Below are 27,928 nucleotides of genomic sequence, written 5' to 3' on the forward strand. Positions count from 1 at the left end.
TTTCAATATAAAAGGATTTTTTTCCAGGCAATTTGTAGCATTTCTACAGGTCCATTCATATGGACACCATTCATATAAATAAAAACTGCCAGAAATTGAGAGACAATGCCATAAAAAATTATGTTTTTTTAGATTATCAAACAAACACTAATACCAGACAAAGATAACCTGAGTAAATATGAAAAGTGACCAGTCTATCAAAATTACTCCAAAAGGGCATGGACAACTCATCCAGGAGGTCAGAAAAGAACCCAGGAAAAATATATAAAGAACTACAAGTCAGTGTTATTTATTCAATAATAAAAAAGGTCTCACATTAAGATTATCTGGATGATCCCCAGACTTTGGGTAAATATTCTTTAGACTGATAAAACACAAGTTAACTTTTTGGAAGGTGTAAGTCCTATTGAATCTGGTGTAAAATTAACACATAATTGTAAAAAAGAACATCATACTCAACTGTTAAACATGGTGGTGGTAGTGTGATGGTGGTCTGGAGTTGCTTTGCTGCTTTAGGACCTGAACAACTTGTTGTAATTGATGGAACCATATGACCCTTAAGCTCATGTGTACTTGGGTTCTGCAGCAGGACAATGACCCGAAGCACACCAGCAATACACCTAGTTAAAGTCTGATTTAGATGCTCTGGATGATGTTAAACAGGCTGCTTATGCTGTAAAATCCTCTAATGTGTCTGAATTAAAATAATTCTGTAAAGAATAGTGGAACAAAATACCTCCACAGAGATTTCACTTATTTCCAGTTATTACAAAAACTTAATTGCAGTTTTTGTCACCAATGGTGGCTCAACCAAGTTATTAGGTGTGGGGCAAACAGGCAAATACCTTTTTACAAACGACCAGGTTAGTTGGGATAGATTTTGTTCCCTTAATAAATTAAATTATCATTTAAAAACTGCTTTTAATATTGACTTATGTTATGTTCCTCTGATATTAAAATGTGTTTGTTAAGTTTTTACATCATCATTCATTGTAGGAGGTACCACACCTATCCCACGGGTCAGTGGAGCATTTTTTAGCTTTTAAGGGGCACGGCAAAAGTCATGGGACACAACACTATCCCTTCTACCATGAGATTACAGGGAATAAAAGTGTATAAGAATACACTGAAGAGTCAAGCATTGAACCTGGTGCCCTTACAGCATAAAAAATGTTCCATAACTGTATTCTACTGTACAGCATGACGTCTCTGTAATAACAACAAGACATGAGCAGTAGTTGAAGCAGATCATCATTAATTCCGAGACGAGTGCTGCACCAAATTAGTCGAGAAAGCGCAAGAGGAAGAAAGAACGAGAGAGCGAGAGAGCGAGAGACACTGCAGTGGACTCTCAGTGACCTTTTCCACTTGACAAGCTGATAACGTTCCGGTACAACCCTCTTCCCAAACACTTCCCACACTTTAAAATTAAATTACAGGCAGAAAAATCATCCAAACTCTGTGCAGAGAAAAAGCCAAATGTCTAGACATTCTGAGATCTCTGCTTATCCAGCATTTCTTTTGATTGAAAGGGTACTAATTAGGAGTTTCAAGCAGTTTGCGGCAGTAAAAGCCTCTGACCTTTTGAGAAAGCTTAACACTACATGTAAGGACATGATTATACGAGTCTGGGTATAAAAGCATTAGTAAGATTAGATGCGATATAGAACTAATATTGAACGATTAGGTATAAATACTTCAATACATCCCAAAAGAATTGGATCATACGCTTCTTCTGGCTGATGTTTGGAAATGGGCATTTGTTATTGTTTTTGACTAATTCTATTGATAAAATGTTCAATTATTATACAATAGGGGGATCAGAGTGGTCAGATTACATACAGCTCTAGAAAAAAATTTACCACTTCAGTTTCATGCATCTTGGCATCATGTTCTCCTCCATCAGTCTTACACACTGCTTTTGGATAACTTTATGACTTTACTTTACTCCTGGTGCAAGTGGATATGTGGATATGTTTGGAAGATGTATGGAAGATATATATGTATATATATATATATATATATATATATATATATATATATATATATATATATATATATATGCATATATAATATGCAATTTAGTTTATAGCTATTTAGTAAATTCCAACAGCACAAATATAAAATAGCTTGTGAGAAATTTCTGTCTGGTGAGAGCTTTGGTAAAATTTAGATTTACTGTAATTTAAATAAAACATTACAACACTTTTTACTAGATATTTTACTACATATTATGTATGTAATACTACATATTAAGAGAAACTTGGAGAAAAATTGATGAAGTGTTTTCCTCCAGTGACATTGTTTTAAATTAAAAATCATGTGGGAATTGAAATGTAGAAGAACTACCAACATGAGGAATCAACAAGGAAAAAAAAGACTTTTTGACTTAAAAAAATAAAAATTGTGACAATGTGCCTTTGTTTCTGGTGTGTGTTGTAAATATTGTAATGTAATATCTTCTTTTTACAATAAATCTACTTTGAAAAAAGGAAGAGCATGTTTAAACCTGCAACAACATTGTACCTGCTTTTTTTTAAAAAAAAATCAAGTCAAATTTTAGGGCTAAAATGTGTCTCCATGTTCAGTGTTACTCAAAAAGATTTGCTCATTAAGCAGAGACTGTTTCTAAGCTGGACTTCAAATTGTTTTAATGAGGAGGCCGACCCTCAAAACATGGCCGCCTGCCAGGCCCGGAAAACATAGAGCTCAAACACAGTGAAAAAATGTTAGTTCACTCGTTTACAAGAAAGAAGAGAGCTGTGTGGTTTACATAGAGATGCAGAGAGACGTAATGCAGATTACACTAATGTAGATTAAGATGCCTCAGGTGCCCATTTTTAATTTTAATAAGGCGATGTGCATGCACTCTCTCTGTGCAACTGACAACAGACCAAACTATCATAATCAATAACTACACAATGAAATTGAGTTATTGTTGAGTTAAAATCATAATGCACATATTGTTTTCTAACTGAGAGTCATCAGAGTTTTCTATATGGGACAAATCATCAGCTGATTGAACCTTAATTGAACCTAATTTCTGATGCTCTACCAACTGGCAGATGGATCTATTCCCTACAGGTTATAAAAGTTACCATATCATCTCTGTCCAATGAAAAAATAAGTATGTGAATTTTTGTCGATTTTTAGTTTACTACATAATACACTGTGTCAAATTTTCTTGATTAAAAGTCTTTTATCATTGACTTCCATTAAAAAGTTAAGAAGGATTTATCTCTCTCCTGTAAAGTTGTTGTGTTTATCAGCAACTATTTGCTGTAATTGTATACATTTTGTAAAAAAAAAAAAACAATATTAAGACAGCTGTTTATTTATTGTTTCTTCCAGAAATAAGTGTATTAAAAGGATATTAAAATACTGTTTAATTAGAGCCTGGTCGTGCAGGCAGTCATTAGTTCTAATGTACTAATGACTCACTTCTACCAATTGGGATATGAATCTATCTATACCTATAAGTATATAAGTATAAGTATTGGAACACTTGCTTGATTATTGTTTAACCTAAAATTAAGGGTATTTAAAGAGTCCTGTATTTGTTGGAGTAACTGTTTCTAGTTATCCAAGTGAGAATTTTATTGAATTCAGCTAAAAGAGCATTATTAAGGTCAGAATTTTGGATGATGACCAGCCTTTTTTCCCAATTTTATCCCAGCTTTATCCACAACTACAACCCAACTTATTCCAAAATGTATTCCAGATTATATTGGCACAACCATGACACACAGCTTTTTCAAGGGTGTTTTCGACATTTTGCAGTGCTGAAATGTAAAATTTACTGATGATCAGTGATGGTTTGGAGAGACATGTCCGTCATCTGCTGCTGTTGATCCACTGTGTTTTATTATCAAGTCTAAAGTCAGTGCAGTTTTGTTTTCCCACTAAATCTTACAGCACTTCATGGTAATTTTCTGACCCAAACTCCAGAAAATGGCCTGTGACGATGGTGTCTGTTTTTAATGCTATTTTTATTTTATATGAATGTGATATAAAATGTGGTGTGATAATCTCAATACAGCAACGTAACAAATCAAACTGTGTTTAAAAAAAAGTTGCACAAGGTAGGATGTTATAATCATGCAGTTTTAGACCTATTTTGGTTTAATGATTGTGCAGTTCATAGACGTATTGCTGTCGTTTGTGTTTTGCTATCGGCTTTATGCTGTTTTATTTTCTTAAACATTGTTCATTACATTAGAGTTGACTGGGCGATCTTTCTCTTTCTTAATAAACATTGTTCTTAAACAATAGGTCTATGCTTCTTCAGTGTTGCAATGTTAATTCAGTGTTAAAATCATTCTGAAGAGATTGCGCTCATTCAAACAGCCCCAAAAATGTTTTTAAAACATTCAGTTTTAATGCACTACTTACTAACTAAAATGTGGGGTTTAAATTGGGTTTGGCAGAACGTGCTTGGGCTCGGGCTGGGTCGGGCTGGATTTTTATGGGCCAGATCTGAGCTCTAATGTAAGCTATAATAATCATCAACAGGGGGTATTAATTAGAGGCTTGTCTTGCAGGCGTTCCTTGTCTCCAGACTGGTCTATTTGTAGATGTTAAAGGGTGGAAATTTGTTTCCTCGAGACTGAGCTCTCAGAGCATCAGCGGTGAGCTCTCAGAGCTTCTTCCACACAAAAAAAAAAAGGAAAAGCTCCAGCCCGACAAACTGCAGGCGTGACGACAGCGGGCCATGTTTGGGCAGGAGGAAGGCGGAAGCTGCTTAGTATCCTACACACACTCGTGCGGCGTGCAGGAGGCAGACTGGGGAGGCTGTTTTTGGCAACGCTGACATCACAGAGGAGCCATTTTGGGACAGATCTCTCGCTTTACACTCTCTCACCCCTCTCTCTTTCTCTCTCTCTCTCTCTCTCTATCTTTGCTCTGCGGCGGAACGAGCCCCGTTAAGGCATGCGATTGATCTATTTTTAGAGCACCGTTCTCCTCGGTAGGGCTACGTTTCGCTGCATGGGTGCGGGAGTGATGCAGGAATGATGCGTGCCAACGCTGCGCCGAAGGATCTCCACACGGTCCTCTTACACAGGGGGAGATTACACACTGCTCACAGCCCAGAAAAGACCCTCTGAGAGAGGGGACGTCAATCCATGGAAGGACGCCAGTCTCATGGTGGTGGTTACACAATAACTAATGATGCTGATGATGCTGGGAACTCCATTCACTTACTATGGTCATTTTTTGATCCTTTGATCGTTTAATCACAATAAAAGGATTGATTACTACAATAGATCGTGACTTCCAGACTGATGCAATATGTAAAATATGTATGTCTGAATGTGTGGACAGTCGTTCATCAGTTTTGCATTCATTGCTGATGCAGACGAGCAAATGCATACATGCACACAACCTTTTAATTCCCAATAAAGAAAGACTGCCAATAGAATAAATCAGGGGTTGGCAGATGTGGCCCACAAGCATTTGCAAAAATGCAATATAATGCAAAAAAAATGGCAAAAAAATATAAATAAAATGCTCCTCTGGAGAGTTTTTGTTTACATTCCTTCAGCATTAAGAACTTAATGAACTGTGTTTTCTAGAACGATAGCACTCATTTTTAATTTAAACTTCAAGCATCAAATATGTCTCATGTGACTTACTAAATATGTGATAAATACAGGTGCATGTCAACAGAAATTAGAATATTATTGAAAACTCATATATTATATAGATGTATTAAACACAGAGTGATCTATTTTAAGTGTTTATTTCTTTTATTGTTGATGATTATGAAGCTTACAGCCAATGAAAACTCAAACATTTGTGTCTCAGAAAATTTGAATATTATGTAAGACCAATAGGTACTTTCAGCAGTGTGGGCAGGCAGGAAAATCCTGCTGGAAAATGAAATCTGCATCTCTATTAAAGTTGTTATCAGCAGAGGGAAGCTGTAAGATATGAAGTGCTGTAAGATTTTGCGGGAAAATAAAACTGCACTGACTTTAGACTTGATAATAAAACACAGTGGATCAACACCAGCAGATGACAGACATGGCTTTGGGAGAAATGTTGTCTGTAGTTTATAGAATAAAACAACAATGTTCATTTTACTCAAACATAAACCTATAAATAGCAAAATCAGAAAAACTGATTCAGAAACTGAAGTGATCTGAGAGCTATATATTAGCTAGCTAATGTCATTTGCTCTAAGGTGAGGAAATGAGTCAAAACTTTACAATTTTCTTAATGTGATTACATAATCACAAGTGTTTTCAGCTATGGAATCACATTTCAGGTGCAGTCAGTAATCTGTGTTGTTCTGCTACCATGCTCTCGTCCATCAACGGTCAAGTCAAGTAGTCTCTTACAGAACTGGTTCACCAGTATAAATATGACAGATCATCATACTTTCTCTTCAATAGAACAAGAAAAAGAGTTTCACTGTTTTGGATACTGAAAGACAAGTGAATTTGATTTACGGTTCATGAGTACTGTTCATTCCCCATGAAAACGAGTGCTGAATTTCCATGGAATGATGTATGTGGTTGCATTCGTCATTTATATTCAGGTATTTTTAAGTTTGTTAAAGTTTGTTCCTGTAAGATTGGGTACAGAAGATGTTACCAACTATAAATGAAACCATAAATAAACAAGACGTTGTATTTCCTGTTGAGTTTCCTTGTGTGCATTTTAGTTTGAGTCACTTTTAGTTCTTTTAAAAACCTACTAATGTTATTTAGCTGTCAACTTAATTTTAAATATGTGTTTGTATTTTATTCATGTATCTACAATATTTAATTCCTATATCTGAATTGTTCTAACTATCCAAACATTATTGCTTTCTAAAAAGGATGCAATTGCACAATTTTGTTATTATAAGACAAGACAAGACAAGATAAGATAAAACAGGATAATGCTATGTATATCTTTGTACTGTATATATAATTATCGTTATATAACACAACTATTATCATGATAGGCTTATATCAGAAATTTAAGCTCAACTAAACTTCCTTGGGTACCGACCTTAGTGATCTATAGTGCATCTTTAGTGGTCAATTGTGGATTTAGGGAGTTTTGGAGTGTCTTTGGTATCGTGAGGGCACAAAAAACATGTCTTACATGACTCAAAAGGTGCAAAAGGCATGTACTCATTTTCTTAATTAATCATGGGTGTGTTTATTGAGTGTAATGTGAAATAAGCCAGTCAGTGTGCCTGTTATCATTCCCTTTAAGAGGCAGGTGATCTCTGACTTTGGCTCGTTCGTATCTTAACAGCGTGGTGCTTTTGAGCGTTTCAGCAGATAATCAGATACTGAGCTGCTGGTTCACACTGTAACGATACACCAGCAGCTCATTTAAGGGAACAGCAATGTTATTTTATTCTTTACTCTATTTATTGTTGAGTTAAAAGGGTTTGAGCTCTGCTTTGCTCCTGCATGGCTAAAATAAGATAGGATTAGGCGGCTGACTGTTCACTGTTGACTGTTTTCAGGGTTTTAATCGGTCAGTGGCGCACCTGTGTTTTTTCACCACCAAGATACTGTAGAAACACACCAGAAATTTACCTGAACACACCTCACTTCCGAACTACCACACTCATCAGTGTATATTTATTACTTAGTGTTATTTTCAGTCTCCAATCTCCTCTCTTTACTGACTTTTCTGACTCCTTTTTTCACTAGAAATCAGTTTCGCTGATGAACTTCTCACTCTCTCGTCTGAGGATATTTTAATTACGCGGAGTTGATGCTGATTTCCTCATGAGTCAGCAGTGACAGATCTGCAGATCTGAGGGCGGCAGTGTTGAAGGCGAGGAGAGGATCTGTCCACGTTTAGATGTGTCGTGGGACACAGTGTGATGGTGCTATTGAAAGACTGGACACTCTGTACGAACTCTCACGCTGGTGTCAATGCCACGCAGTTAATACTTCACTACTCAGATAATATCTGCTGAAGAGCGGTCCTGTGAACAGACCTTGACCAATGATTTATGGTGTATAGAGTAGCTAACAAACAGATGGACCACAGTCTGTAACTGTTCACTTTTACTGAGGTATTTCAGTATTTTTAGATGTTTTGTAGATCCATATATAGATCCTTACCTTTAAACTTTCCTTATGGTACACTAGTCTTGGTTTGTTTTAGCTGTTTTTTTACACATTTCTTTTTTTGTTTATTTCTTTTCTTTTATTGTTTTATTTATATATTACTCTTTTATGTGTTTCGTTTTTATTTATTCACCTGTTTTTTTATTATTATTTATTCTTTTTTTTCTGTGATTTTAGGATTCTTACTCTTAAATTATTATTTTTACCTTATTTGTTTTAGATCTTAATATATATATATATATATATATATATATATATATATATATATATATATTTTTTTTTTTTTATATATATAATTATATTATATATCTTATTAAAATGCTGTCTTATTTTATTCTATTTACAATCCCTTCCCTGTGTAATTTGCTCGGCTACATTATAAATGAGGGCCAACCTCAATGTACTCAGAGTTTAAATAAAGGTTGATTGATTGATTGATTGATTGATTGATTGATTGATTGATTGATTGATTGATTGATTGATCTTCTCTCTGTTTCGAATCCTCTAAATTCTAATACTGTTAAAAATCAACTCAGCATCACTTAATATTTTGTTAACAATTTGGTCTATATAGCTGCAGATCGTTTCTGGCCACAAAAAGTGAATAAAAATATACTGTATATTAGTGATTTGAGATTTCCCCTATGTTCTAGCTGGCTGATAACTATCATACTGTTATCAAACAGAGGTTGGGCTAAATATATAGGACAAACGGTACCACTTTAAAATAAGACTACCTTTATAAAGGGTTTATAAATGGTTTACAATTAGTTTATTAATGGTTACTAATTAGATCGTAAATGCCTTAAAAATCATTAATAATCAGTTATAACACATATACGTAGAAAGGGCAACAGTGACTTGTTGTTTGCAAAATAGTGAACCCACAGCCATCTTTATTGTTGCCCTTTCTACATATGTGTTATAACTGATTATTAATGATTTTTAAGGCATTTATAACCTAATTAGTAACCATTAATAAACTAATTGTAAACCATTTATAAACCCTTAGTCTTATTTTAAAGTGGTACCGGACAAACTGTTCCACTGAGATTGGGATCCTCAAGGATGTTTTAAAAAAAATGGATGTTTTTTTCATTTAATTTAAATGCTCTTAAATATACTTCCTTTTCACAAAGGGGAGAGAAAGAGAGGTAGAGAGAGAGAGAGAAAGAGAGAGAGAGACTCTGTGGCTGCATTTAGGAAATGGGATGAGAAACACATTGTTCAGCATGTGACAATATTCACACACTCACACACACACACACACACACACACACACACACACACACACACGTGTGTGTGTGCACACAGTCGTTGCTTAAAAGATAAGCTCTGAGAGCTGCAGGCTGTTCTGATATGTTGGGACGGCATCAATGATGCACCACAGTTCATTCATGCTTGTGAGCATTATGAACAGAAAGGAGGAGAGCTCTTTATAGCACAAATTACACACACACACACACACAAATTATACACACACACACACACTGCATATTATATTATATCTGCACCTATTATTTTAGCACAAAAGAAAGGAAAAGGAATCCAAACTGCTCTATTCATCTCTATTGGTCTGAAAAGCTCTATAAGATCTTAAACAGCATGTCTGGAATTATGTTTCAAGTTTGTGAATGTAAAACATGACCGGGGTACCAAGATTTCACAAACACACATATATATATATATATATATACAGTAGATAAACAAATCAATCAATACATTTTACATAGGGTTGTATTATCTGTCTTGGGAAACTCTCTTTTGCAGCGTTTTTGTTCCCTGTGGTGTTAAAAACTTTTATATATATATATATATATGTACACATGTATGCAGTCAGAGAAAGAAATGAAGGTCCTCACTCATCTCACTCAACTTGGCTTATACTGTATCTAAAGAAATGAATGAGATGAGCTTTGGAGTGTTTTGCATAATCATTTTCTCGTTTTCTTCAAAAGCACAGGGATGCTTTTAAGAAGAGAACGAGACAAAAGACAAAAAGAGTGAAAACGATGGAACTGCATTGTGCTAAAAAGCAAATCTGTTCACACTCAGTCTGTGATTGTGTTTGCTTGTGTTTGCTCGTCTGTGGATGAAAATCCAAATGTGTGTCCAAATATTGTTTTTTTTCTAGAATGGCCACACTATTTGCACTATGCATGAGAAAGACATTTCAGACCATTCACACATGAAGCATTTAAGGCCATTCTCCTTGCAATTCCCCTCCCAGCCACAGGGGCCGCTACAGCTACGGTCTATCAACTCACCAAGGTCTTTAGAGCCGTGACTCTCGCTGGCCAGTTCGCCCATCCTCACCAGAGCGTCGAAGTAGCCTTTTGCTGCAAATGTCACACCTGAAAACATGGAAGCATTAGGGGCATCAGAGACGGGAATGTTCTAGAACCTTCCGACCCCCGGAGCATCCCTCAACCCATGGCTTCCGTGATCTGTGATAATAACAGGTGCGGTGGTGGGGGGAAAAATAAATAAATAAAGAGCTGAGATCTATGATGGCTCTGAAGGAGAGTGTGGGAGGGGAGTGGCTTGGGATTTGGGGAGCGATGAACGAAAGCAGAACCTCCTCAGTGAACCCAACAACTAATCCAAACAAGCAGCATTTTTTTAGCTTGTCAACCTGTGACCTTTCACCCTCAATTCACACTTCACACTAGCGCATCTCAAAAAATTACAATATCATTGAAAAGATCAAAAATCATATATTATATAGATGTATTACACACATGGTGTGATCTATTTTAGTGTGCCAAGTCCTGCTGGAAAATGAAATCCGCACCTCCAAACCATTACTGATTGGTGGAAACTTCACACTAGACCTCAAGCAGTTTGGACTGTGTGTTTCTCCACTCTTCCTCCAGACTCTGATCCCTTGATTTTGTTTGCTCAAATGAAATGTAAAATTTACTGTTGATCAGTGATGGTTTGTAGAGACATGTCTGATATCTGCTGGTGTTGATCCACTGTTTTATTATCAAGTCTAAAGTCAGTGCAGTTTTGTTTTTCAACTTTTATGGAGATGCGGATTTCATTTTTTCATTTTCACACTGCCAAAAGTACCAATTGGTCTTAAATAATATTCAAATTTTCTGAGATACTGATTTTTGGTGATGATCATCAACAATAAAAGAAATAAACGCTTAAAATAGATCATTCTGTGTGTTTAATACACTTATATAATATGAGTTTCACATTTTTAACTGAATTACTGAAATAAAAACATTTCAACAATATTCTATTTTTTATTTTTTTGAGATGCACTAATACTCAAGCAAACAAAATCAATTCTGCTTGGGACCTTACGTCAGGGAGCACAGCTCTTCAGAAGGCTCTGAAAGGTTTTGCAAGCTATTTGCTAGCATGCTGAGCTAAGCTACAGTTGTGTGTTAGAAGTGCATTAGAACAAGTTCAGAAAGTCATTAACCTGCTGTGTGTCCTAAACTCAGCCTTATTACCCAAAAGCAACATATCATTTCCATACTATACTATACTATATTTCATAGGTTACTTGCATGCTCCGTGGATGCACATGGTAGACCATGTAAAAATCTGTCATCTGTTAACTGCCATCAGTCATCAAGTCACCAAGAGTATAATACGATTAACAGTATATTATGATTTGAACTAACGTTATCAGCTTAGCTAATGTTAGCATGTTAAGAAGACTTAAAGTAAATGCAACACATGTCTCCAGTAGCCACTAAAACACTTAGAAAATCATCAAACGTGGAATATCCTAATAAAGTGGAAAAAAATAAATGAATCAAAAAAATGGAAAAAAATAAATGGAAAGAGAATGAATAATAAAAAGGCTAACTCAAAAATATAATTCAATTATAATGTTATAATTATATATTTCTTATAATTTCAAGTAATTTAGCTTAACTGCTTTAACTGCACAACATGTGCCTACTACAATATGATGTACTGTAGGTAACATCAGTAATTACAGCTTCTATAACCTATAGATCTTATACATAAGCTGTAATGTGATGAGATGGTGAGCAGAAGAAGGTGATGGAAACTGAACGCAAGCCGCCTGCATCAGCCTCCAGCCAGGTACCACAGTGCAGGTACCACAGTGCAGGTACCACAGTCCAGGCTCACCCCAGGCTCTGTGTGTCCTGGTTCAGGGGGGATTAGGGGTTGAAATCTGGGGGCTTTGCTGCTCCAGCACCCTGAGGAAGGCTACGGCTATGAAGTGGAGAGGAAGTGGGAGAGTGAGGGCCGGGGGCTCTGGAGAAAAGAGGATTACCGGAGCATGAAGAACAAAGCTTACAGATGAGAGGAACACCCTCGCCAAGAGAAAATGAGACATACACTGATTAGTCGCAGGAGTTAACCCTTTAAACTCTGAACGACCTTTCAGAAAGGCCACGCTTCAGTTAGTTCTACTGTTTTAGTACGATTTAAGATTAATAATGAAATAATAATACAGCTGGAGATTATGGGGTTAACCAGTACCACCATTGGCTCCGAGCACTGGAAGAACTCCATTTCACTCTGGAATTACAGCCAAACCTGCTTAATCCACCATAAACTCATAGATTCTCCTCAATATAGACCTTAAAATAACTTCTCTCTGATCCTCTTCTCATTATTTCTCGCCTTTCTGTTTAAACTGGTTCCCAGTTGCTAGGGGAAGCGTCTTTTTCTGGTCTTGAAGACGTTTTGCAGCATTTCCAGCAAAGTGAGCCAGATGCAGAAGAAGTGCACAGGCTTCAGGCATGGCAGAAGCTTGAAACCATGCAGTTAGCATCATTAGCTTCTTATCCACTTGGTCTAATTCAGGGTTGGATCGGCAATGAGGCGACCAAAGTGGCCCAGGCACCTCTGTTACCATCTTCCCGAAGTTCTACCAGCTCCTTCTGGAGGTAAACCCAAGTGTTCCCAGGCCAGCTGGGTGATACAATCCCTCCATTGGGTCCCGGGCCTTCCTTACGAAATTTCCAAAATTGGAAGGCCAATTACCCAACCCCCTTTCCCCTGACCAATAGTGATGTCTCCAACACTAGTAGGGCCATCAATAGGCAGCCAATGTGCTCTGAAGAAAGTCCAGAATCCCCAGCTTTCACCCAACAGCTAATAGACACCTGTGCTGGACAGCATCAAACTACATGAAGAGAGGAGGAAATTCCATTAACCAATTTCTGAGAAATTGCAAAGCCAACTGTGCTCTCTCTGCTCTCTCTGACTCTGGCTGCTGATGGCAAGCAGCATGATCCATGATTTAAACCAGCGTTCACAGTAGTAGTGCCTTAGTCCATTTGGATGCTTGTATCCTCTGTTGAGCTTCTATATTGCCCATCTTTGGTGTCCACCGGCAGATGATCTTCAGGTCCTGTAGACCCACTGTCCTTTACAGTGCTTTACTATCCATGGTACCATGGTATTGGTTTGGAAATGGATTGTGAATAAGCTTATATAGGTGTGTAAAAACAAAAAATGGCCTTCCCCCTAAATATAGGTTCCCTAAAATACCGTAAAAAAGCTCAAGCTCAAGAGCTTAAGTCCAACGGTAAAATCCAGATCACATTAACCCAATTTTTGCATGAAACACCAATAAACTCAATGGTTTGGTTGGTGTGCCATTTCTTACTGAGATGTTTGGTGTTCCCACTGCCCAAGAAAATACTTTTCTAGACTTGTTCTAGAATATCTTTCCAGCATTATTATATTCATATATATTCATTCCTATTCTTCTTGTTCTAAATAGCTCTCTATTTATCAATTGCACAGGTGTTTTACAGTACGGACCACCATGGTTACCAATCCTACACTTGGAATTCTATAGGGTATCACTTTATTTGGATGGTCTATTATAGATGCCACATAGATGCTCAACTAACATTCAACTGCATTTCTATTAAATGCAACTGAACTAACTAAATGAACTAAGATAAAAGTAAATGATTCTCTGTTGAAGAGAAGAGACATAGTTAGGGCTAGATTTGGGGTTAGTTTTAAGTGTATGGTTAGTTACATTCAACTAAAAGTTTAGTTACATTAAACTTAAGATATTCAGTTGAATGTTGGTTAAGCATTTATGAGAATTCAATAATATACCATTTACCTAAAGTGTTACCTTATATAAAGCCTTGCAGAACTCAACTGACCCAAAAGTAAAGCCCAGAGTACACCAACCCAAAGTCCTTCATTAACTTCTGGATGGTTTGTTTGGTGTGTTCTACTTGTTTTTGATTCTTTTCTACCATTCCAACAAGTCTAGAACGTCTTCTGTATTCCCATTTGTTAACTCCCCATTGTTTAACATGAATGAGCTCTAGCTCTTTCACAGCATGAACTAAATGTTCTAGAACGTTCCCTCCTATCCTAGTATTTGTTGGAAAATCATGAACATTTCTGAACAAAGCTTATTGATGAGTAACTGGACCAGGTGCATTAGATTTGGGATTGTATGGAATATGAAGTAGATTTTCAGAGAATGTGACATAACAATGGTTCTGATTGGATTAAACAGTTGTTTAATAGAATGGTGCACAGTGGTTACCAACCCTACACTACAATTTCCAATGGTTAATCCCAAAGCAACCAACCAAAGCTTTCTACTAAACACCAACACACCCCAAATTTAACAAGATCTTGACTTGAAAATATCTACACAAATCACATTGGATCAATGCTATTTGCTAAATATTATGGCTAATTGTATTAGATGAGATTATGGCTAAAACTGCTCTAGAAAATTCTATGAATCTCTAAGGACAGGGTAAATAAATACTGTGCAAAACACAGCAGGATGTAGAACGAAGATATAGCGATTACCGTTTATAAAGAGAATTCTTATTTATTTACCACAATCCCATTGGTTACAGTAGAAAGTGGATTCACGCTGAAACCTTGCCTGAGGGCTTTTTTTAAATCTATATTACTCAATAATAAGGCAGTGGTAAGGATTTCCAGCGTGTAGCCTGAGAGAATTGGTGTATTTACTATTCCAGCGAATAGCAGCACAGTCAGTCTCGGATAGATCCTCCAACCCACTGTGGCGGCGGCCCAGGCAGGCTGGCAATGATGGAAAGCAAGTCCCACTATGGGAGTCGGCACTATTTTTAACCTTATCTAACAGGCTGCATGGGTATGTATGTGGGTGCACACACACACACACACACACACACACGCTTACACACCGACACACTCACACACTCCGTTTCAGATTATTCTGGGATTTTCTGCTACGTTTAAAATAAAAAAAAAAAAATAGTAGGTTGAAGCTGCCAGGTAATGTGCAGAGTATCTCCAGCCACTGAACTATAATCTAGCCTTGTCCGTGGTCCTGAAATAATCTCACCTTCTAAAGCTTTCTATTGTGATTCAATTGAGCCTATTGTCTAGTGTTAGCTACAATACCAAATACCATATTTTTTGCGCTATAAAGTGCACCTAAAATCCTTTAATTTTCCCCAAAATCATCAGAGCTCCTTATAATCCGGTGCTCCTTATGTATGAATTCTACCAGTCAGGTATTAAGGAGCAGTAAAGCCACTCTGAACACTGAAGTACAGAGTTATACAGGAGTTCCAGTTTAGTTCTCCAACAGCATTAGCATTAGCCGCTAACCGTGCTAAGCGCTAGCTCTTTCACTGTTCAGAGGTGAGTATCATCCGTGACTAACCGAGGCTAGCACTGCTGGAGCAGCATTAGCATTACCCACTAACCATGCTGAGCGCTAGCCCTTTCATCACTCAGAGGTGAGTATTAATGGACTGTAGCCTGCTGCTCACCCTGGCTAGCACTTCTGGAGCAGCATTAGCATTACCCACTAACCATGCTAAGTGCTAGCTGTTTTGCAGTGGCCCAACCTGTTCTCAATGCACACTCTGGTGCACTTTTCCTACAGGACAATGCTAGTCCACATACTGCTGCCATCAGAGCCACTAAACCCTAAACCATATATATTTTTATTAGCTTAAATATGTTCCTCTGACATACTGAAACATACCACTCCTACATAATTTTTTTTGTAAGTTCCGTTCCAACCATCTATGTCTGACCGCTATCCGAGGAACACTGCTGCTGCTGCAGCTCTGCCCCTAAACCCATACATCACCCAGTGCCCCTCCCAAACTACTTCTCCCTACTTCTTTTAGCCTTTTTGAGTGTTCTTGTTAACCAGTATGGGTGTCCTTAATCCGAGACTTCCTTCTGGGTGCAACCATCTCTTAATCTATCTATTTCGGCAGCGATGAGTGTAGATTGAAGTTTATCAGATTAAAAGAGCTGCAACAAAGCTTAAAATCATGCAAATCATGCTTCGATTTGCACTCCTTCAGCAAGTTTGGGCCAAACATGGCCTGGATACTTCTCTGCGCTGTCCCAGCACCCCACCTCCCTTTATGGGACGGTGCTTACGCTCACAACTCAACCTGGCCTACTTCTGCTGCCCCGTGCTCCATTTTCAGCACTCCCTGCTTCCCTGCACACATTTTGGCTTTGGTTCCCCTGCGAACTTCAAGGCTATGCCTCATCCTCTTAGATCAATGTTTCCACCAGGTCTCTACAAAACACTTACTTACTGCACACATACTTACACACTTACACTCACATGAACCAAAACAACACACACACACACATGAGTCAAGGTGCCCCTTAAACACACGAGCCACGCATGGGTGAGGGATGACGGGGAGAGCGGATGGGATGACATCACTACAAGAGAGGAAGCCAACACCCCCACAAACAGTACAGTACATTACATTACATTACAACATACAGTACATTAAATAGACGTAACATGATTACTGTATAAATCTTAATTGTATTGTCATGTATTTACCTGTTTATCTGAAACTGGTATGATGAGTGTGTGCCAGTCAACAGTCTGTGAGTGCAAGCTTGTGAGAGTATAGAATACAGTAATAATCTGAGGTACTCACTGGACAGGGCCTTCTCATAGGTCTTCCCCATGGCCACGAAGTTCCTCAAGCAGGGGTTGAACTGCTCCATGATGGACTGCAACAGAAACGAGGACTTGGTTAATACATACAGAAAGCAGAAGAGTCTCACAATCCCACAGAAACACACCAAAAAAGAACCAGAATCTTAAAAAAAATACAAGCTATCCAAATTTATATCCAATATATCTAATACCCCATAATTAATAAATAAGATAATTAGTACACACCTATGTATGTTTTCTATGTTACAAACTGCACAAGGTTTATTTTTCCCGTTGTTACGATAGCGAAGACACACCGACACGCCCTGACGGCTTGCCTATAGATTGCTAAAATTGGACAAAACTGTGTGTGTAATGTATGGTATACAGTATGTGCTTCATATATTCTATATGTACCAGCTCCAAGCACGAACACAAATTATATGATGTTATTGATTGATTTATATATCAGGTAAAGTTTTACAAATGGAATACAAATGGAAAAGGAAGTCTATTTTTTTTTTCAAAACAAAATTTTATATAAATTGCATATTGTTGAATACACAATGATGTCCAATAAAGAATAATCTTTTTTTTAATCTTGGACTTTTTTCAGAATAAAAATACACTAATAAAAAGAAGTTTGTATAATATTTTTTATAACCATTGGCTTTCCCGTCATGGACAGCTGTACACATACATTTCTGGACAAGCTGAGAGATAAAGATGGGTCTTCTGAAGCATGTGGACTGAGGCGGTAGAATAAAATTACAGGATTTTACACATATATAACTCTAGATTTGCAGTATATGTGTCTTGACATTTTCTGTACTAACTGTACTATACTGATCAGGATGTATGATCAGATATTAAAAGTCTCATTTTATCGTTTTTTCATTCATTTTTCATTCATTCTATTTTTTGTGAAAAAAAGAGCTCCGGTGACCAGGTATAACACTGCTTTAGTCTGGTGGAGGAAACGATAGGACATAAACATATTGCCTCTGATTGGCTAACAGCACTGCCACAACAGCAAGTGGAACAACAGTTAGAAACATTTTAAAATAAAGACATTTTTACACTAATAACAGTCTTTAAAATGTCATATGTTACTTTACAACATGTGTAATACCCTGCTAAGTGCAGTTCAGCCACTGACCTATAGTCTTAGATTCTCTTTAAAACACCAAATCCACCGGAGATCCTATTTAAACCTATAATGTAAACCCACAAACAGAGGTAAGTAGTCCAGGTCCTGAAAGTAAAAATCCACCACACAGGATTTTACACTTTAATAACTAAAGATCTGCAGCTCCACCAAAGCTACAAAGCTACAGTAGTAGTGTTTTAATGCTATTTTACCTATTACAGTCAGTAAAGCTTTAACATGATTCTTAATTTGATATTTAAAGGAGAGTAATTTTAAAGTAATTTGCTAATGAATCAAGATTGATCTACTCACCTAATATACCAAATCTGATCTTGTTTACACACAGAACTTACCACCAAGTCTAGAGTGTCTACAGTATGTAGGTCACTGGAGAAACACAGTAAATAATGCATACATACACAAACATTCACCTTTAACCCAGTGCCCACCGCCATCATCAGAAGAGTGGTGGGCACAGAGCCAGGCAGTGGGCTGAGGAGGCGCGGGAGTGTGTGGTGAACTACATTCAAGCAGTGACTCATACACATACACACACACACACACACACACCTACACACACACACACACACACCGTACACACCTACACTCACAGCTGCCCTTTACATTCCATTTGTTCTGTCTTAAAAAGCCCCTTGTGATTGAGAACACCCCCTCCGCTCTAATCAGAATAAATCATCCTCTCCTCAGCCAGAGAAGTGTAACCTTTTCCCCACCTTGTCCTCCTTTCGCAGGATTTCTCTTTTTTCTCAGATGAGGAGGAAATTTGGGGCACTGAGAGAGAGAGAGAAAGAGAGAGAGAGAGGGCCGGGGGAACGAGGGTCCGAGATGCTTTCAAGCAAAGGAATTCAGGCCACTGAAAGGGAAAGAGCTTTCAGAGCGAGCAGTGAAAAAAACAAAGACTGACTCAACACAATTACCCAAACAACTGTTAAAAAGCAGAAAAGGATAATGAGAGGGTGATGGTTCGAACATAAAAGAGAAGCAGGGCTGTTTGTGCTCTCAACCAAAGCCAAAAACAACAGATTTTAGTGGAGAAACTCCTCAAACCTCTCAAACTCCTACTGTTCCACTTCTGTTAAAAGCACGGCTCTGAAACAATCAGAAAGATTGCTGCTCTCTGAGTTCTTCTGAACTGTCTTGGCGACTGTGGAGGGATGCATTTATAAATAAATAGGTCAGGCACTGGTCTTAAAAGGTGAGTGTGTGTGTCTGTGAGTGTGTGTCTTGACATCTTCTAAACTAACTGTGCTGAACTGTATTAAATTAATCAGGATGTATAATCAGATATTAAGGAGACATGTCATTGTAAGTTTAAGCACTGGCGTCTCTTGACAGCAGAGTTTTGTTACAAAAAATAAGAGACCACTTAATGATGATGTTTTCCCTTGATTTCACCAAATTGAAAACCTCTGGAATATAATCAAGAGGAAGATGGATGATCACAAGCCATCAAACCACCAAACTGAACTGCTTGAATTTTTGCACCAGGAGTAAAGCAGCATAAAGTTATCCAAAAGCAGTGTGTAAGACTGGTGGAGGAGAACATGATGCCAAGATGCATGAAAAAACTGTGATTAAAAACCATCAGGGTTATTCCTCCAAATATTGATTATTTTTAAACTCTTAAAACCTAAATATAAATATGAACTTGTTTTTTTGGCACTATTTGGGGTTCGAAAGCTTTTAGCCATTTCTCTTTTTTTGGCAAATAAATGCTCTAAATGACAATATTTTTATTTGTAATTTGGGAGAAATGTTGTCTGTAGTTTATAGAATAAAACAACAATGTTCATTTTACACAAACATAAACCTATAAATAGCAAAATCAGAGAAACTAATTCAGAAACTGAAGTGCTCCCTTTATTTCTTCCAGGGCTGTATTTTTGTGCTTTAGCCTCTAATCTCACCCACTGCTTTGTCCGTTCCCCAGTTCAATATCCACACCCCGGGCTGCCAGGTATGAAACACAACAGCAGACAAAAAATACCATGATGCGCCATCAGTATCCATCTAAAAAGCTCTTTTAAAAAGATCACAGAGTAAATATGTGTCGATTTGGATCCCAGATAGACTACAAGACAGATGCGGACAGACAGAGCTAATCTTGGTTAGACCATTTGTCACAACCACTCATTTCAGCAATTGATTCCTTATTGCATTTTTGTATTAATAAAAGTATTTGAGATACTGTACTGTACTGTAAAGTCATTTAGACTTTAGTGCTGGCTACTGTCATCATGCTAAGACATGCTAACCTAAACTGCTATCTGTTACAATGGATGAGCATATGGCCAACAGTTCAACAATCCTTGGGCAGGCACACCTGAAAGTAGATAATCTATCTGATTGGTGAAAATATTGGTTCAGATTTATATGATAAGGCCCTTTAAAGAACTATTCTCTGTTGGAAAAAAGTGGTTCTTCTAAGCCATCTTTCTTCATATAGAGCAGGGGTGTCCAAACTTTTTTTGCTGGGGGCCAGAAGGAGAAATATATTTGAAGTCACGGGCCACAGACTCTGTAATAAAACAAATAATGAAATATACCACTTTAAATAATAAATTTTCCTGATTACTTTCATTTACACACCATTTTACTTGACTTACTATCTTTATGTTTGACAGTGTTGTGTAAAGTAAGATTTTAAAAAAATTGATGTTTCATTTCATGATGTCTCTTAATATTAAACTCCTCAATTACGGCAACTTTTAGACTCTTTGGCCCGTTTTTCTGCGCTACAACTGAGCACTCTCTCCGCTTTTAGACTCTTTGGCCCGTTTTTCTGCGCCACAACTGCACACCCTCTCTGCTTTTAGACTCTTTGGCCCGTTTTTCTGCGCTACTACTGACCACCCTCTCCGCTTTTAGACTCTTTGGCCCGTTTTTCTGTGCTACAACTGCGCACTCTCTCCACTTTTAGACTCTTTGGCCCGTTTTTCTGCACTAGAAATGCTCACTCTCTCCGCTTTTAGACTCTTTCGCCCATTTTTCTGCGCTAGAAATGCACACTCTCTCCGCTTTTAGACTCTTTGGCCCGTTTTTCTGCACTAGAAATGCGCACTCTCTCCGCTTTTAGACTCTTTGGCCCGTTTTTCTGCACTAGAAATGCGCACTCTCTCCGCTTTTAGACTCTTTGGCCCGTTTTTCTGCGCTACAACTGCACACCCTCTCCGCTTTTAGACTCTTTGGCCCGTTTTTCTGCGCTACAACTGCACACCCTCTCCGCTTTTAGACTCTTTGGCCCGTTTTTCTGCTACAACTGAGCACTCTCTCTGCTTTTAGACTCTTTGGCCCATTTCTGACACCTAGCGCATACCTGTCAAGTCTCCCGTTTTGGCCGGGAAACTACCGTATTTTACTCCTCTTTCCCGCCGTCCTCCCGTATTAGTATTTTCCCGTAAATTTCCCGTATTTTATTAAAGTAAAAAAATATATATTATTGAGGATACAGGGCACTGACCGCTCTGTGTCTCTTAACCAATCGTGGAGCCGGTTCAAGGAGAAAGTTCAGGAGAAACAGCCAATCAGCTTGCAAGGAGGGTCAGTGTGGGGAAGCCCCGCCCTCCTCGCTGTGAGTTCAGGCAGCTAGTTGGAGCTGCTGATGTTAAAACATACATGCAGCGATTTTTCTAAAAGAAAGGTAACGGTAGTCTAATCATGGAAACTGTGATGAGATTTTTCTGATAGCTGCTTAAAAATACTCCGAAATAAAACACAGATTAAACCTTTTAAAATAAAAAAATTACAGCTTGTGACTCAGTTTAACTAGAAATGTGGAGAGGACCGACATTAACTGAACTGATCAGGGGTGGAGTGATCAAAAGGAAGAAGTATTAATTAAAAATTATTGTGTAGGCCCCTTAGGACTCATTTTTACTGATGGAATATATCTGGTCCATGTCCTTTTAGTAAAAGCTCATAATACCATTTTTAGGTCACCAACAGTCATTTTGCAGAATTTGTGCACTCTTTGTTCAATTTTAAATCTATTAAATAAATAAAAAATATATCATATAAAAGAGTGCATTTATTACAAAAAAGACATGAAATCTTAATTTAAAAAAAAGATATAGAAAAGGGTTTTTAATTTGGCTGTATTAAAAGAATGACATATGTAGGAATGTCCACAACATGTTCAGATTCTGATAATCTAATTGTAGTGTGTAAGTGGTTCACATGTGGTTATTTTAGATTTTTTGTAAACCTGTTTTAAAAGAGATACTGAACCTTCGTTGGGCTGGTGGGACGGCTTTAAGCGGACAGAGGAAAATATCCCTTATTTTTAAATCTAAAACTTGACAGGTATGCTAGCGTTCAAACTTTGAATCTCACATTCTAAAAACCTGCTTAAAATACCTTGCGTAGTTTGGACACCCCTGATATAGAGTGTAGTTAAAATTTAAGCCTGATTTTTAAGAAGCTCTTAAAGGTACAACTCATTTTGCCTCCAGCATAAAAGAGTCTACAGGCAGTTTCCATAAACCTGATGAAATTATTAAATTATTGACAGTGCAGAGAGGCAATTCACATGCACAGCTTAACACCATCAGAGAAGCAGAACTGTAGCACTTTGCCATGCGTCCCTTGGGGAATGGGGGGCATAAGTACTGCCAAACTCTCCGCCGCTGCCACTCCGCCTGCCACTCCGCCCGCCACTCCTTACATAATCTACCGGCCACTTTTCCAAGAGGCTCAGCAGAGGCCGTGCAGCTGCACTAATCAGACTGACAACACCAGCTGCAGGCAGCGAAGTGCAGGAGCACAAACACATACATAAATAAAGATAAGAGTCCCGAGAAAAAACGACAGAGAGAGAGAGAGAGAGAGAGAGAGAGAGAGAGAGAGGTAGAAATCCAGGATTTGGCACAGCGGACGGACAGCTGATGAACAGAGCCTGAGAAAAGCCTGAGAAGAGAAGCAGGGTTACGTAATTTAAGTCGGAAGATAATGTTTCTTCTGCCACTTTGGATCTCGCTTTCAGAAAGATAACAGACCCAGGGCCTTATCTTACAATTCTCACAAACACAAATAAAAATGAATAATCGATGGATATATTCTGATGGTCTTTAAACGAGGTGTATTCAGGTCAATTTCTGGCCTATTGCTATCTTGGCAACAGAAAACACAGGTGCAGTACTCAGTAGTCAACCATCAGATGTTCATTGCTATCTTGGCAATAAATAAACAGAATACTAAATAAAATATCATTACTGTTCCTGTAAATAAGCTTGTGGAGCACCTTCACAGTGTGAACACGCAGTTCAGTCTCCTCTGCTGAGAAAAGCAGAAGAGCTGCACTGTTAAAATACCAATCCACCAAAGTCAAAGTGCACCTAAGGCATAAGTACATGCCTTTTGCACGTTTCGAGCAGCAAAAGATGTACTTTCCCCGTCGTTACGATAGCAAAGACACACTGACGCGCCCTAAATTAAGCTTCAAGGTGCACAGCTGAGGGCTTATCATGATCATTTTTTTTTTAAATAATTGCGATAAGCAATATTACTTTTATTTTAAGACCATTTGCCACTGGTATAATGATAATAAAAATATAATAATGCAATTACACCCTTTAAAACCTAAAAAATAAACTTTTAATAATTAACAACTTGCAGATTTGGAATTGAGATGCAATAAATATTCAGCAACTGAAATAATTTGACCAGATATGACAAAAAAAAAAAAATGAAAAAAGATTATAATAACTGGTCTCTATAAAATTCCAAACAATGACTAATTTCTTTTAAGCCAAACTGTTCTTTGTTAATATATATATATATATATATCTGCTGGGATAAGTGTTCAAATGAATTATAACCTGCAGAGAAATTTAGATTTTCTTAAAGTCTCACTAAAATACATTTAATTTAGTGGTTGTAAGGTGACAAAATGTGAAAACATCTAAATAGTAAGAATTTATTTTGCAAGACACTGTATACTGGGGTCAAAGTTCAGCTCTGAACAAACAGATTAAGGATGTATTTGCTTTCTATTTTCTGTTCTGTAGTTTTTCAGGCTAGAAGAAACTAAAAGAGAAAACAGAGCCGTGGAGCCGCCGGCTGGTGATAAAGTGGTTCTTGATTACACTAATGACAGCTTACTGCGCAGGCCTGCACTGCTGCAGCCATATTCATTAGGAAATAATGAATGGAGAACGTATCAGGCAGGATTCTAGATTAATTCAGGTTCTGCCGGTGAGGAGAGGTTGATTTCTAATGATTGAGGGAGAATTGCATTTTATTCTAAAATAAATAAATTGTGCGTGTCAGTATAAGGTGATACAGATTTGATTTGATTTGATTTGAGTGGAGTGGGCAGATTGAGGTGGTATAAACACACTTGTTGAGTTCAGCAGTGTTCACTAGTGTGGAATTATTTTATTGTTATAATGTTATTTATCAAAAAACAATTACATGCTATTATTATTATTACTATGTATGAATATATATTTTGTATAAAAATGAAAAGTAATGTAGTTACTAGGGGTGTGACGAGACACTAATCTCACGAGACGAGACGAGACACGATATTGGGTTCACGAGAACGAGACGAGACGAGATTTAAAATAACATTTAAAAAAAAAAATCAAAAATGAAAAATTAATAAAACTAGAGTTTTATTTGACAAAATCATATAACGCACAATTAACAGACTGGATTCTCTCACACATTGATTTATAGGAAATAAAAATAAGATAAAAAATAAAACTTTTCTAGGTCTTATATAGTGCAAACAATAAGTGCAAACCACAACCAGTCATACTAAGACTAGGGTTTGTGTTTTTTTCTCCTAAATCTTTTGTAATTTAACTATGCATAACCATAACCAGTCATACTAAGACTATGGTTTGTGTTTTTTCTCCTAAATTTCTTGTAATTTAACTATTCATAACAATAACCAGTTATATTAAGACTACACTTGAAGTGCAAACAGAGACAGAACATGTTTTTAAATACAGTACAGAGCTAAGGGATTAGTACACCTGCCTATGAAACAGTCACGTGTAGGATTTACTTACAGTATTTACATATATCTTGCGTCTTGTTGTTCACTCTGTTACCGTTTATTGTTTCCACTGGAGCCAAAATGCAGCCAGACAAACAACTTAATAGTAGCAGAAGCATCTTCTATGCCAGGAGTAAGTTATTTAATTAGAATTCAGTATGGTCCATTTCTCGTTTTTCCGCCCGTTTTCGGGCTCCCTATCTCCTTATAAAGGCGTTTTTTAATGACCGCGACCCTGACAACACGGGTTCGATCCCGCGTGAGGAGCGGTGTGTTTATTTATTTATTTGTTTTTCCTTACCGCGTCTGCACAGATCTGATTGGCTGAAGAGAGCGTTTGGTGATCTTACCCCGCATGTGATTGGTCTGTGATTTACCACGCCCGCAAGCGTGTATACAATTATATCCTTCTCAGTATGTTCGGGTCCGCATTGGACAACGTTTGGGTCCGGACCCGGACCGCGGTCCGCCCATTAGTGACCTCTGTTCTATGCAAATGCCCGAATTTTCCTCTTCTGCTGAGAGCTGCTCTCTGCTCAGTATTATTTATGTTATTTATATTTATTTTATAGTGAAAAGTAGCTCACTCCTCAGCCGCTCGCTGTATCGCTACTGGGTTGCCAGATCCCTCTTGAAAAGTCCACACTAAATTTTTTTTTTTTAAGCTTGACGAGAAATATCGTCACGTTTAATCTCGCGAGATATCGTGCCACGAGATCTCGTCACACCCCTAGTAGTTACTTTAGTTAGTATTTAACGTCTTATTATTTTTACCATTGGGCTGCTTAATGTAATTTATATTTATTTGTTGAAAGGCTGAAGTGAAAGAAGCATGTGGGCTGAGGCTGTTAAGTAAAATTACAGGATTTTACACGAATATGAAAGGAACATCATATGGTGAGCATCCATAAATGGGACCCCATAAACAAAACCTTCTGTTTTCCAGTTTCCCATTGCTGTAAGAATTTGATTGCATTAATTGACGAAAGCATAAGCATAAGCTCAGGATGTTGGATGATCAAAACCCCTCATCAAAACTTATATTTACCATACAAATACAGAAATTTTGTCAAAGCTCTTCAGCTGATTAGCTTAAGGACATTTTTTTGACAATTTGTTGTTTGGTAATGAGTTCTGCATTTCAATTTAATTAAATCTTATTTATATAGCACTTTTTACAACAAATGTTGGCACAAAGCAGCTTTACAGAAAAAACGTGACCAAGCTTTTTATAAGTATGTACCACACTGATGCCAACAGTACCAATAAAAAAAATCCCTTATATTAAGAGGAACCAAGACTCATCATGAGGAACCTTATCTCCACTGGCTTCTTGTTTTCCATGTTCTACAAGTGTGCAGGCAGAGGTCACCATGACCCCTAATGCCTCTAGTAACACGTACAGGTGTGTGTGTGTGTGTGTGTGTGTGTGTGTGTGTAAACAACCAGTACAGCTCTAATAAGTCTTAAAGAGACTTAATCAGTAAACACCTACCACTGCTTCAGACTGTTTAATCAGAGCCTAATCAACACTGATCTTATCAGATCTTCACACTTATACACTTACACACACACACTGCAGTGGAAAAACACCCTCAGGTACAAGTAGTCCAGTTCATTAGAAGCAAAATTAAAAATAAAAGCAGACTAGCGTTCAATAATAAGGAAATAATATGGAAAATATGATGAGTAAAATGAAACACAACCATTTTGCTGCTAATTCCATTATATATATATATATATATATATATATATATATATATATATATATATATATATATATATATATATATATATATATATATTCCATTAAAAACTATATATTCTATATTCCCTATCTGTGATCATGTACTGTATGTTCTTTATGTAACAGTATGTTACATATCTCTGTACCTTATGCTCACCATCCGTACATTTAGACTGTAATGTGTTGGTACTGCACTGTCCTGTCTGTCTCATGTCTGCTGTATTTATTGTATTTACTGTATTTATTGTAGTGTTTTAGTTCTATGTTGCACAATTTGTTGCATGTTTGCACTTTATGCTGTCTATATTGTACTGTTTGTTCCATGTTCCAAAGGAAAAAAGAACAAAAATGTGAAAAAAATACAGAAAATTAGAATATTATATAAGACCAATTGGTACTTTCGGCAGTGTGGGCAGTGTGCCAAGTCCTGCTGGAAAATGAAATCTGCATCTCCATAAAAGTTGGAGAGACGTGTCATCTGCTGGTGTTGATCCACTGTGTTTTATTATCAAGTCTAAAGTCAGTGCAGTTTTGTTTTCCCACAAAATCTTACAGCACTTCATATCTTACAGCTTCCCTCTGCTACTGACAACTTTTATGGAAATGCGGATTTTATTTTCCAGCAGGACTTGGCACACTGCCCACACAGCCAAAAGTACAATTTTTTGGGTTTTCATTGGCTGTAAGCTAAAATAATCATCAACAGTTAAAGGAAATAAACACTTAAAATAGATCAATCTTTGTGTAATACTATATAATCTATATAATATAATATATGAGTTTCACCTTTATTTTGAGATGCACCTGTGTAGTTTTTAGATATAAAATGATATCTGCGCCTAAAAAAGACTATATTCAAAACTGCAGAACAATAGCTTTACAATCTGTTCAAACACAAAACACACTATACAACAAACTCGGGCAGAACCACGGTGTAAATATCAAAACTCCAGAGCGAGGGTTAGGAGTTCAGCTCAGTAAAAGTGTGTCTTCTTGCTGCTCATTATTG

General features: G+C 37.3%; 1 protein-coding gene across 9 annotated transcripts in view; it reads right to left on the reverse strand.

The window, feature by feature from the left end:
• Positions 1-27,928, reverse strand: part of baiap2b (BAR/IMD domain containing adaptor protein 2b) — a 144,831-nt gene that overhangs the window by 95,313 nt on the left and 21,590 nt on the right. For 7 of the 9 annotated variants that reach the window (XM_022669124.2, XM_022669128.2, XM_022669123.2 and 4 more), the window contains exons 2-3: positions 16,997-17,072; positions 10,352-10,438 (exon numbers count right to left, since the gene is read on the reverse strand). In XM_022669124.2, the coding sequence (XP_022524845.2) occupies positions 10,352-10,438; positions 16,997-17,072 (163 nt within the window). The remainder of the gene's footprint in view (positions 1-10,351; positions 10,439-16,996; positions 17,073-27,928) is intronic. The other 2 variants (XM_049464457.1, XM_022669125.2) reach the window with 1 other exon arrangement.

Source organism: Astyanax mexicanus, chromosome 15 (genome assembly GCF_023375975.1).
Source record: "Astyanax mexicanus isolate ESR-SI-001 chromosome 15, AstMex3_surface, whole genome shotgun sequence".
NCBI classification, from domain to species: domain Eukaryota; kingdom Metazoa; phylum Chordata; class Actinopteri; order Characiformes; family Acestrorhamphidae; genus Astyanax; species Astyanax mexicanus.